General features: G+C 36.9%; 1 protein-coding gene across 1 annotated transcript; it reads left to right on the top strand.

Annotated features, from left to right (window-relative positions):
• Positions 1–5,816: 5,816 nt before the first annotated feature.
• On the top strand, positions 5,817–13,439 carry LOC145578177 (uncharacterized). The gene is made up of 2 exons (XM_081635547.1): positions 5,817–6,194; positions 13,356–13,439. Exons 1-2 carry the CDS (start codon positions 5,817–5,819, stop codon positions 13,437–13,439), a joined length of 462 nt encoding a protein of 153 aa, XP_081491673.1.
• The last annotated feature ends 883 nt before the right edge of the window (positions 13,440–14,322 follow it).

Here is a 14,322-nt window from a genome sequence, read left to right as displayed (position 1 = left end):
GACCGATTCTGGATTGTCTACCTTGGGAAGCAAGACAATGAAAGTACGATTCCAGTCCTTCAACATATAGCCGTGAGCAAAAAAGTATTGGACTGCAAAGACAACAAACGTGCCCACTTCCTGCCAATGAGTTTTGAAAAAAGCCGCCGAAAAACCATCCGCACCTGGAGTCTTATTGTCATCAATGGCAAACATAGCAGCACGAATTTCTTCTGCTGAAAAAGGAAGCATCAACTGCTGCTGCTGAGTAACTGAGAGAGAAGCCAAATGTAACTGATCCCACCACAAATTTAATTGGAATCGAAGAAGGTTGAGCTGGGTTATACAAGTCCTTATAAAATGAAAACAAAATAGACCTAACCCTTGCCTGATCTGAAACCCACCATCCTCCCAGTCCTTCAGATAGTGAATAACATTTTGCCGTCGACGAGATTGAACCAAGGAGAAAAGAATTTTGGAATGAATTTCCCCTTTGGCGTCCTACCGAACCTTAGGACGCTGTCTCCAGTAGTAAAAGGTCGCGTGGACCTCTGCAAGCCACTCCGCTTTGGTGGTGAGAAAGAGACAACGGTCCACCCGACTAAGCATATTAAACTGCTCCTGGTCGATGTCCACAGCTAAAGATTTCCAATTGATCCCCCAGACTTTTTTTATTGGTAGTACATCAAACTAATAACCGATCCTTGAGTAATGCTAGCTTACGGGCTAACGAAAACATCGGAGATCCAGCCACGAACTCAGATAAGGACGAAACAATGATAGAATGATCCTCCGCTGCAGAGAGGCACCAATTCTCAACACGGTACAGTCATCGATGTTGATTCCTATTAACCCAGTCTAATAAAATAACAGCCGCATGATCAGAGAACAAAATAGGCTGATGAGAAATAGATGCGTCCGGATGACTGTCCAACCACTGCGGAGTGGCATAAGCTTTATCCAGTCGTTCGAAAATAGGGTCTGAATCAGTCCTATTATTAGTCCATGTAAACTGAGGGCCAGAATAAGGAATGGCTACTAAACCTGTATCAAGCCGCCATTGTAGGAAATCAAATCTACTAGGAATAGACAAATTGCCTCCAACCTTATCCGTTCAAAATTCAACTTGATTAAAATCTCCTAGTAAAATTGCGTTCGGATAATTTATTAAAAAATCCGAAAGCAAATTCCAAACCTCTAGTCTACGAGAAATATGCGGCGCTCCATACACATATATAATATGTATAAGGGAACCAATCCCGTTGGAGCGAACCAAAAAACAAACTAACCTCCGCTAGTACCTATTGCGTCTATACCACAACAACCCCAAAAGGATAAAGACGCCAACTTCCATAGCTACACCATCTACAGAAAAGTAAGGTTTCCATGAGAAAAAACGCATCTAAGCCATGGGAGTGGACTAACGAAAAAATATAAGGAATTTTAGGGGTGTTCGCCTGTCCTAAACCCCTACAATTCCAAGCACCCACTTTCATCCCAACCTTGGTGACCCGTTCCGGGCGGTCACTGAACCCTCTGAAGAAGAAACTGATGAGTCCGAACTTGAGAACCTCTTACGCTTCTTGTACGGAAGAAAACACGAAAGGCAACCTGCTTCAAGTGAAGGAGAACAGTAAGGAATGGGAATCGGAGGAGACGAGGGTTCCAAAACGCCACTCCCTCTCTTCGTAGGGCATACATTTTTAATCTAGTGACAAACCTTTGCCTTACCCTTACTTAGCAAACCACCAGAGCCACCACCATTAATCTTCCCCTTAGAATTCACTTCAATAACTGTGTGTTCCGAAGAAGCCATATCCGACCCTTGGACTATTGGAATCGGAGGTGAAAACGGAGGAGAACACTCCATCGGAACTGCCTTATCTAACTCTGCTTCCCCGGAAATATCAGACTCCGATGAAGCCATGACCATCGGCGAAGGAAATTCAAAAGCATCAGAAGAAGAATCGGCTATATAGCCAGATTCCTCCGATTGTTCAACTGGGAAAGAACTCGACAGAGAAGGAGTCGGAGAAGATAATTGAATGGCAGAGGAACCCCGGTTACCCGAACCTGCTCCAAAAGGGTCATCAAAGATAGGCCTGTTGGGTCCTAATGGAGGTGGAGAAAAATAAGGTAAATTGGGTGGAATATCCAGAACCAACTGATCCAAAGAGTGAGAAGGAGAAAGGTGACTAGGGTGACGATGAGAAGTCTCGTTCAAAACATTGGGTCGGCCCAATCTAGGAACATAAGCTGACCCGATTAAATTGCCTGAAAGGAAAAGTAATTTCGAATGATATGATTCTTGAATCCAAGGCCCAATTTGGATGGATGAGGTCCACTTGAGAAGTATCCACTGGAGATCTTGCCAGCTGTTGAAATTGACGATAAGGATCCCCACCTCTAAACCCATTACCAGCCAAATATGACCGCCAACCTCGTCTAGGATAATCACATGCTGTAGAATTGTTATGAGACACATCATTATTCCAGCTTCCCATGAATTTCCATGAAGAACTATCAGATGCATGATTCACACGTGGTTGTGCTCTACCTTCTTGGGTGGGTATCTCTAATTGCTCCTTAATAACTCGATTAATTCCCAAATCTCGCCTTAATACTTCATTAGCCGAACTGCGATACGCCGAAGGGGAGGAAGAGGGAAAAAGACCTTAATTAGTGGTGGGAGGAACATGACCCTGATAATCTGAAGAACCGGATCTCACACCCGAAGGAGACCGAGGAAGGCCCATCCCGTCGCTGTCATAGTCCGACGGGTGAGAATCGGCCGAATATTCCGAGGGATCATCCTCATCATGATAACCAAACCATAACTCTGTAGTCCAATTCTTGGGACATGGACGTATGCCTCGTAGAGCATTTGAATATAAATTAGTATCGGTAGGACCAAACAACACATGTAATCCTCTATCATGAAGTCATCGAAAGCGATTTTAATATGATAATTAATAACCTTTTTAGAATTAGTGCATGTTTCGCGACCATGTCCGACAAAAGTACACTTTTTACATAATCTAAACACCCCTTCGTATTTAAAATGAACCCACGTGACTCGATTATCCCTCGTGGGGAAATAACAACCAAGAATTAAAGGTAACGACAAATTGACCAAGATTTTAACACGAGGGTAAGGAACAGGAAACTGACCATTAGACGCATCCTCTATGATTATTTCACCGACATGAGAAAGAACCCCTGTCGCCACTTGAGGTGTTGAAGACCGAATAGGCAGACCTTCAACTTGCACCCACATCTCCGCAAGCTACAAATTCATGTTGAGAGGAACCGAATCACTCTGAAGCCTCTACAACACAACCAAGCTTCCCTTGAAATGTACCCAATCACGGGAATCCAGTTCGTCTGCATCCTCGACCGTACCACAACAGAAAACCACCTCCTGTTCTCCGTAGGGAAACACGTACACCGGAGCTTGTAGGTGCCGGCAACGAGAAACCAAACGCTGAATAAGGGGTATTGAAAACACCCTTTCATCCCAGAAATGTCCTATCACACAACAGTCCCAGTCTATATGAGAATCATCCTGAAGAGGAGGAGGGGAATTGATATCCGCTCCTATGTAGTGAGGGTAAACAAAAGTGACAAAATTGATATACTGAGACATGGATACTAACGAAACTAAATCTAGGAACCTAGAACTTGGTAAACAGAGGAGACACTGAAAACTTTGAAACTGGAAAAGGAAAAAAAAAAGGGTTTCTAAACTAGGAAATTAGAGAGTTTCTCTCACTAGAACTTTTCTCTTTCTAGAGAACTTTTTCACAATTAAAAATGTATTGTTTATCTCATTTGATTTTCACTTTGATGTCGTTTATTTATATTGATTTGGGGTCTTTCGAGTTTTGCAGCTCGGAAATTTCGTTTCCCATTGATCAGGATAAACCCCTTCCAAAGGAGCTATATGATGCTCGTAGGCGTCGAAGGTACGATTTCATTATCATTTTAATCTGTTCGGTAACCATATAACTACTTCCTAGCTGAGCTTGAATGTTATCAATCACTTTAATTTATACTTGTTTTATTTGTGGTGCATTATTGTTCTTGTGACTGCAGAGTCATCGCTGATCCATCTAAAGAAGAGTTTGATTATTCGGTCAAAGGGTGTGCCACGGTTCAGATAGAATTAGTTTATAAAGATTTTCCAGAGCATGTTCAGTGTGAAAATAGCTAAACCTATGACTTCGTTGATGAAGAAAGAATCTAAGTTCATTTGGTGTGATAAGTGTGAGGAAGCATTTCAAGCTTTGAAAAAGAGTTTGACAACGGCACTTGTGTTGACCTTGCCTGATGGAAGTGGTTCTTATGATGTATATAGTGATGCATCTGAGAATGGCCTTGGATGTGTTTTGATGCAACATGGAAAGGTGATTGCATATGCATCAAGACAATTGAAGAAACATGAGGTTAATTACCCTACTCATGATTTAGAACTTGCTGCTGTAGTGTTTGCATTGAAGATATGGAGACACTATTTATATGGAGTGAAATGTAGAATATTCACAAATCATAAGAGTTTGAAATACCTTTTCATACAATCAACCTTGAACATGAGACAACGTAGGTGGATAGAATTCTTCAATGATTATGAATTATATATCCAATACCACGAGGGTAAATCAAATGTAGTTGGAGATGCTTTAATTCGCAAAGCAACTCATGGACTGAATGCTTTGGTTGTGGCAGACGAACTATGTAGAGAAATGAGTAAGTTAAACTCAAGGTAGTGCCACATGGAACGCTGGAAGGGATGCTTAATAATTTGAGTATCAAACCAACGATATTTGATGATATTAAGGATAATCAAGTAGGGGATGTGAAATTAGATCGCGTAAGGGAAAAGATTAAGCAAGGGAAAATGACTGATTTCAAAATCCATAAGTATTAGATTTAAAGGGAGGTGGTGTGTACCACAGAAATGTGAGGAGTTAAAGAAAAAGTTAATGGAAGAGGGACATAATACACCATATTCAATACATCCAGGAGGGGAAAAGGTGTATTGGTGGCCCAAGATGAAGAAAGAGGTAGTATAATTTGTAGCTAAGTGCCTAACTTGTCATAAAGTTAAAATAGAGCATAAGAGACCTCAGGGAACAGTGCAACCACTCGAGATCCCAGCTTGGAAGTGGGATAGCATCTCGATGGATTTTTTCACTAGCTTACCTAAATCTAGGAATGGGAGTGATACCATCTGGATTGTAGTGGATAGACTTACCAAATCAGCAGTGTTTATACCAATGAAGGAGACCTGGAAAATGGAACAACTTGTGAAGGCTTACATTAAGAATGTTGTGAGGCTACATGGAGTTCCTAAGAATATCGTTTCTCATAGGGATTCTAAGTTTCTTTTGAAATTCTGGAAAAGCGTCTAGGAAAACTTTGGTACGACATTGAAGAAGATTACAACATTTCACACTGCAACGGATGGGCAATCTGAGAAAACTATCCAAACCTTAGAGGATATGCTACGATCCTGTGTGTTAGACTATCAAGGTAGATGGGAAGATAGCTTAGACTTGGTAGAATTCTCTTACAATAATAGTTACCATGCAAGCATGGCATGGCACCATTTGAGGCCTTGTATGGACGGAAGTGTAGAAGTCCACTGTGTTGGAGTGACATTAGTGAGACAATAATTCTAGGTCCTCAATTGATAGATGAAACAACAAAGAAAGTGAGAGAAATACAACCTAAGATCCAAGTTGCCCAGGATCGACAGAAGAGTTACGCAGATTTAAAGCGTAGAGAAGAAGCTAGAGTTCCAAATTGGGGATAAAGTTTTGCTTAAAGTATCACCAATGAAAGGAGTTATGAGATTTGGAAAGAAAGGAAAGTTGAGTCCAAAGTACATTGGACCATATGAGATTTTGCAACGAATAGAAAAAGTTGTCTATAGGTTAGCATTACCTATGGACCTTAGCAAAGTGCACGATGTGTTCCATGTTTCTCAATTGAGAAGGTATATTCCGGACAAGTCGCATGTCCTTCAACCTGAGACTATAGAACTAGACCAAAGTCTAACCTATGAAGAAAGACCTATCCTTGACAGTAAAGTACATAGTACACGCAAGAAAGATGTCAAGATAGTAAAGGTTTTGTGGTCAAACCAAGAGACTGGAGAAGCAACTTGGGAAGCCGAGGATGAGATGAGAAAGAAGTACCCTAAATTGTTTGAGGTTAGTTGAGTTATGGGGACGTAACTCGTTTTCTTTAAGGGAGGTAGAATGCGGTAGAATTTTGCGCTTTTTACCTTATTTTCAAACATTTTTGTGCATTATAAGTATATTTTGCACAATTTTATGCAAAGTTTAGAAAGAAAAAGATCAAGGAAGCTTACAAAAAGTACAACAACTATAAGTATTAAGAAAAGTTTTTATTAAGTGGGTAAAAAGTGTGATTTTAAATAAGTTTTGAACAAAGTTTTATGGTTTTCGTGCTCAAGTTTCGAGGACGAAACTTCTTTTAAGGGGGTAGACTATAATACTCCGTATTTTTATTATATTTTTATATATATAAATTAATTGTTTTATTTATTCTATTTATTAAAATGAAATTATTTATTAAAATGAAATTATTTATTTAAATAAATTATAAGTGTGAGTAAATAAAATGGATCATGAATTGAGACTAGGGGTGTTCAAAAAAACCCGACCCGATTGTCCAGACCCGATTTCCCGATGACCCGGCAAATACCCGATGGGAAATTTGGAGAAAAAAACTGTTTTTTCGGGACGGGTACCCGACCCGGGAAAATTGCTTGTTATCCGGGTCGGGACATGGGCCGCATTTTATGATTCGCGGGTACCCGAATTCCCGAATATAAATTAATATCAAAAAAAAAATACTAAGCCCAGCCCACAATCCCCACATGCCCCTTCTCTTTTGAAACAAAATTAGGGTTCCTTCAATTCCTCACAATCGCCGCTCTCTCTCTCCCTCTCTCTTCCTCTCCAAGTTCCTCTCTGTTCCTGCCTCTATCTCTCTCTTCCTTCTTCTTCCTTGAGGTCCCTCTCTGTTCTTCCTACTTCTCTATTCTCAAACCTCTTCTCAACCGTCTTCTCAACCGCTGCTTTGCCCACCTCCGTCTGAGGCTCGCTGCTGCTTTCCCTAACTCCAACTCCATCGTCAGTGGTCACTAATTCAAGAGTTGGTCAACATCTTTGTATACAACCAAGACTTGCAACAGTACCTTGGGAGCAACAAACCTTTGTATATCGTAGAAGCCTTTGTTTAATTCTTTGTTTACAACCAAGACTTGCAACAGTACCTTGAAGCAAATTAATTACAATTTCTAATTATATTTTCTAATAAATTATATTTCTAATATATTATTATTGAAAAAAGCTTTGTGCAATTGGTTATTTTGTATCTTGGTTGTTCGATTGTGTGGCGTTTGGGTAGTAGATTTAATTTTTTTCATTTTTTTACCTTTTGGGAGCAAATTAATTATAATAATTCAAAAATCCGGGTACCCTATGTCCCGACCCGAATAATTCGGGTACCCGGAACCCGGATACCCGAGATATTCGGGCCGGGACATGGGACAAATAAACAAGTACCCGAAACTTCGGGTACCCGGGTTTTCGGGTACCCGAAACTCCGGGTACCCGGATTTGAACACCCCTAATTGAGACAACAAAAGTATTTTTAATTGGGTCAATCCTATTTTTAATTGGCATCCCAGCCGGCCGGCGCCTCCTCCTCCTTCCCTTTCTTTTTTTCGGTTTGTATATATCAATAAAAGAAATAAAAATAAAAATAAAAACTTATTTAATCCTAAAATTAATTCTATTGATTTATTGTTTTAAAGGCATGATTTTTATTATGTTTTGGTGTTAATTTTGGGAATTTTAATGTTGCTAATTTATTGATATAAATTTCAGATTTTTATTTAATCAAAAACCCCAAATTATAAACCCTAGAAATTGGGGATTTTGCATAATTGGTTAGGGATTGAGACTAGCTTGTTGTTCTTGATTAATTCATGGTCTAATCATGTTTTTTTATGTGTTTAAAGCCTTCAATTTAATGCTGGAAATTATTTACGTACACACACTACTTTTTAATTATTGAGTTAGGGTTTGATTACCCATAAAAGGGAAAAAGGTTTTAATGATTTATATATGATTTCCTAGTCTAAAAGTGATATTTTATACTAAATAAGTATGCTGGAATTTTATTTAAGTCATAAAAATTAAGTCTTTTTTAAAGGATTTAATGTACCCACTTAAAAAAAAGGGTTTATGCCTTTTATGTCATTAAAAGGGGTTAATCAATATGGTTTAGATAGTATTATTAGTTGTTGAAAATTTGTGAGAATAGTGAATTAATTATATTTATGTATTTTTAATTGTAGGAAGTTTCGAGCTAGGTGATTTCTAGCAAGTGTGGCTGAGTTTAGGCATTATTCAAGGTATGTACACGAGAATATTTGTGTATGCGTAGTATCATGCTAGGATTGTGAATTGTGATTGAAGTGATGAATTAGTAGCATGTTTGATTGATTATATGCTTGGAATTGATGTTGGTTGAACATGAATTATTATGCAAGCATGTGGATATGATATTTGAAGCATGATACAAGTTTAATATATGTGAATCATGGAAGTATTTTTTATTTTTGAGTATCAAGGAAGCATGAAATTAATAAGCAAGGCTTATGTATGTTTAAAAGAGCTATAATTAGAATTATTAAACATGATTCATGAATTTTATTCTCACCCATTTATTATTGGTGTTGAGTCAGGGAATTTAGTTTATTTATTTACTCACTCAAGTAAGTTGAGATCGAGTTAAGAAAGTTTATTAGTGCATTCTATGCACCAAGGTAGTAACCGTGTAATTTTGTGCACAAAACTAGGCAAGGAACCTTAATTAAAATAAATAGTATGTGCCCACTAATTAATTCAAGAATTAATTGGAAGAATGTATGGATTATTATTATGCTTATTGTAGGGAATATTTCAAGCATCCCACACTTGAGCCCCACTGTGATCATACACTTAAGCATGGTGGCGTTTAAAGGAAAGGAAGCTAGAGTAAAAGAGTTGCCAACAAGTTTTAGGAACTTGTAAACCGTTCACAGGGTGAAGGTTACACCCCTTTACGATCCAGGAGATCGTTAACCCCATAGGTTTGGAACCATGACTGGAAGTTCGGGGATGAAGGTACAAATCCAACCTAAAAGAGATTGAACCTGCCCTAAAAATAGGCCTCTACTTTATTCTTCTCATATTCATGTGCGCTTTCTGACTAACATACAATCAATAGATTAACCCTAAACCTGTTTAATCTATGTTGGTTGAATATTAATGCACAAACAAACCTATTATTGGCGATCACTTGAATTATAATCATAATAGGCCTCTACTTTATTCTTCTCGTATTCATGTGCGCTTTCTAACTAACATACAATCAATAGGTTAACCCTAAACATGTTTAATCTATGTTGGTTGAATATTAATACACAAACAAACCTATTATTGGCGATCACTTGAATTATAATCATATTAGCCTAAACAAGATTATTAATTATCTTATTAAGCGTGATTACAAGTGCAAATTCCCTTTAAACCTACAAGAGAGGGCGTGATCAAGCAATAACAATAATAATATATCAAGCAAAATAATAACAATCATCATCAATAATAATATTCAATCTCAATAAAGCATAATAATATTAGCAAGATCATAGGCATGATACTAACAAGATTAATAACAAATTCTAGCATGTCACTAAACATTAAAGATCAAAGCTTAACCCTAACATGATACTAACATGATAGAAGGAAAGAATAGGAAGCATCATAGAAACATGCATGATATTAGAAATCAATAAAAACATCCTAACATGACACTAGGAATTAAAATAATCAAAGCATGCTTTCTATATCAAAATAACAATTAAAGTAATTAAATTACTTACTTCGATGTCTCGTATCTCTTTCTAATAACAAAATACACACGTTAGTAAGTTCAAGGAAAATAATAAATCAAACAATTAAATTAAATAATTGAAATAGGGATTTGGGACCAAACCCTCAGAAATTATCAACCTTTCACATCTAGGGCGAAGGCAACTTCGAACTTGGCTAGATGTGTCTAGATCTTGTGAATAGAGAATTTTGTAAGAGGGAAAAGTTTAGAAAAAGAAGAGAAAGAGAAAGCTTCTAGCTTTTAGAGATAGAAAGAGATTGATGATTGTGAATGGTAGATTATTGATTATTGATTGTAGATGATTGAAAACAGGGAAATTTGACCCCTATTTCTAGGAAAATAGCACGAGATCAAAAAAAATCATATACGGAATAAAATACCTCCTGTCGCCAACGACAGGAGTCAGCGCCAGACGACAAGCTCGTCGCCAGGCGACGAAAGTCCGCGCCAGGCGACGACTCTGTCGTCTCGCGCTGGTTCAAAAGTACAATGCGCTTTTACACGCGGAATCACCTTTTAAACCGGTTACAAGTAGTTCTGCGTCCAAGCAGATTTAAAATCAGATTTAACATATTTTATTCAAAATATAACATCTTCTTTTTTAAAAAAAAAATAAAAATAATTATCAATCCTAATCTTATTAGAATTAAAGAGAACCTTCTAGATATTCCTAGAAGATCAAAATCTATCCTAATTACTTTAGGAATAATAATTAATAGGCCCTCCTCTAGATCATTGGGCCACATTTAAAATCATTGGGCCTAATTTAATTTAATCCATAACTTCCTCATAATTCATCGGAATTGGGCTTATAATATATCATTGGAAAGCTTTTTTCAAGCTCAATCCAACTACACTATTATTGGACCCTTATCATGGACCAAACCAAATTGGATTGTCTATTTTTATATAAATAGAGTAAGAAAAGAAATATTTTTGAAAACAGAAAAAGAAATATTTTAATAAAAACATCCTCATCACTAGACTTTCCACACTTTCACTTCGTTCGATAATCAAATGACGTGAAAGGTATTCATCACTGGGTTTGGTTTTGGGGAGACACATTTGGGTGTCTACACTTATTCTTGATTGATTGGTTGGAGTCTTCACATGTTAAATTGATAAATCACGTAAAGTGTAAGAGAATACGCACCAAAACTCTCAGAACGTATATACCTTGAGTATGAACATATGGGGGGAGTTATGTGACTTTATATTTGAGCATAGCTTCTACAGGAGTACAGGACGCTGTACTTTCTTTCATTATTATTTATGCGCTGGAATTTTGTCGCCAAGGTGTGACATAGTAGGTGCCAATTGGGGTAGCTCCCTGGTTGGAAGCTTCATTTTTTATGGGCTTTTTTTTTAAGGAAGGAAACCCTTTCGATGCATAATCCAAAGATATTAATTAATAGTTAATATTGTGAGTTATGAGTCAAAGGTAAGTTGATTGTGATTGTATGGCAAGCATGTTTTATTACTATTCTTATTGATAGGATGTTCATGTTAGTGTGGTGCATATGTACTCAGCTTTTGCTAATTCTTACTTTTGTGTTTGTGTTTAGATTTCCTTTAGTTAGCCCTACTATGACCCATTTATATGGTGAGTAGATGGTTGAAATAAAGGGGAAGTGACAGGTACTTGAAGCATGAAGAGCATGATGGGAATGAGTGCCGAGAGTTACTTGTTATGTTTTCCTAGTTTTATGTTCTGGATTATTTTATTACGGACTAACCTTTTTGTGTTATTTAAAGTTGGATTTTTGAAAGGGCCATGTTTAGGATGGTTCCAACTTGTGATTTAATTATTTTTATTTTGTTTTGAGGTTGTGAACTCAAGTTTTATTTTAAAAAGTTGGTTTTTATTTCAGACTTCCGTTGTGTGACTTTGAAAAATAGCCTTAGCCGTTATTACGGTGGCGATAATATTTTGGTTATTTCCTTAAAATAGTTTTAAGTAGAATAAAAAGAGTAATTTAAAATAAGGGAATTTCCGGGGTATTACAGTGAGACACGCCCGTGTCTCTACGAGTGTCATTGCTTCTATGACTTCCATTCCAGCGAGGCACACCCATGTCAAAATTTGACATGCCCATGTCTTGCTGGAAGTTAAAGAAAAATCAATTCTGACTTTAGGCACGGGCATGTCCTGTGTGACACCCTAATGCTTGGACGAATTTGGTCGGTTTTAATCCGACCCTAATGCTTGGACGAATTTGGTCGGTTTTAATCCAATTTCTTTCCTTAATATATCCTATCTTTTGGCTTTATTATAAATACCCTTTAGCATTATAATTTCACTATCTATCATCTTAGAACCCTAGTTTTCTCTCTAAACATTATTTTCATTGTAATTCAAGATTATGCCACTCAAGATTCTTCGTTTATCTCTCGTAATTCAAGATTTGGTATTTGTCTTATTATCTTTAATTCCTTTTATTATTAATTCTTTTTTCTTTAATTCTTGTTATTGTTTTCATTAATATGTGTGAGTAGTTTCTTTATTCTAAGATTCAGCAGAACCCGAATATGGTTAATGCATGAATTATTTCTTTAAATTCTCTAATGATAATTGTAATTGGTATGCTTAATTGGTTGTGCTCATGTCAATACTAGATTAGGGATAATTAGTATTGTTATTAATCCATTGTTTTAATCGCAACGGGCATGGGGGTGTCACATAGGACATGGATCGTAGGAATCGGAAATGGATTGTTAGTGATAAACGAGAAGAATATATAAAGGGAGTCATTGAATTTTTAGACTTTGCGTTTAGAAATGTTAAAGATGGAAAAGTACCATGTCCATGCACAAAGTGCGTAAATCATTTTCATAGGACTAGGGATGAGATGCTTGATCACCTTGTAGTACATCGGATGATGAGAAGTTATGATGTTTTGTACTGTCATGGAGATAAATGTCTACATCAATTCCAGAAAGAAATATGGGTGAAATTCAAGAGCCTTGTGTTGATAATGATGGAGGGGAAAATATGATGGAAATGTTATGTGATATTTTCATATATCCAATGAATCACAATCAATGGATTTTAAGAATAATGAAACAAATGTTACTGCATATAGCAGTAATCCTCGTCCTAATGTGGAGAAGTTTAACAAGTTTCTAATGGATGTTGATAAAGAACTTTATCCGGGCTGTGAAAAATACAATCGATCACTGTCTTTTTTGTTACACCTATACAACATCAAGTGTCGATTCGGTTGGTCTAACAAATCCTTTGATTTGCTTCTTAAATTAGTTAAAGGAGCTCTCCCAAAAAAGCGAGAGTTTACCAGATTCATTACAAGAGTCACAAAAGATAATCGAGGGTTTGGGTCTCACATATGAGAAAATTGATGCATGACCTAATGATTGTACGTTATTTTAAAACGAATATGCAGATGCTGATGAATGTCATCTATGCAATGCTTCAAGATGGAAGGAAGTTGAAAGGAATGTTGATGATGATGTTTCAATCTCACTGAGGAAAAAAAAATCCTATTCCCATGAAAGTTCTGCGATATTTTCCTTTAAAGCCAAGGCTACAAAGGTTATCTATTTCATCTAAATTATCAAATGATATGACATGGCATAAAACAGAACACAAAATTGAAGAAGGTGTTTTAAAACATCCTGCCGTAACTGAATCTTGGAAGAATTTTGATGCACAATTCCCTGAATTTGGTGGTGAACCTCGTAATGTGAGATTAGGGCTTGCAACTGATGGTTTCAATCCCTTTGGTAAAATGGATAGTAGGTATAGTATTTGGCCTGTTATTCTTATACCTTACAACTTACCACCATGGCTATGCATGAAAAGGGAAAACTTCATATTGTCATTACTTATTCCTGGTCCAAGAGCTATAGTAAATGACATTAACGTTTATTTACAACCCCTTAGAGAAGAATTGGTTGATTTATGGGAAAATGGTGTTGCTACATATGATGCCTCAAGCAGCGAAGTTTTTCAGCTACGCGCAGCACTAATGTGGACAATAAATGATTTTCCTGCACTTGGAAATTTGTCTGGCTAGAACATTTATGGAAAATATGGATGTCCTTCTTGTAATATGAATTTTAAAGCTCATCACTTGAAATATGGTGGAAAATTTTGCTTCATGGATCATCATTGATTCTTAGATGATGCAACAAAGTCTAGGCCACCTTCTGGGTCAAAAATCTTGGAGCAACTTAAAAACATCAATTTCATTTTAGGCAAAAAAGGTGATCCACCTGACGGTGTTCCTAAAAAGACATGGCAAAAAATTAGCATTTTTTTTAGACTACCTTATTGGGAGTTTAATCTAGTGCATCATAATGTTGATGTTATGCATGTAGAAAAAATGTATGTGACAATATTGTCTACAC

The sequence above is a fragment of the Chenopodium album genome, chromosome 14 (assembly GCF_948465745.1).
Source record: "Chenopodium album chromosome 14, dcCheAlbu1.1, whole genome shotgun sequence".
Lineage (NCBI taxonomy): Eukaryota > Viridiplantae > Streptophyta > Magnoliopsida > Caryophyllales > Amaranthaceae > Chenopodium > Chenopodium album.
This window is presented reverse-complemented; position numbering and strand designations above follow the sequence as displayed.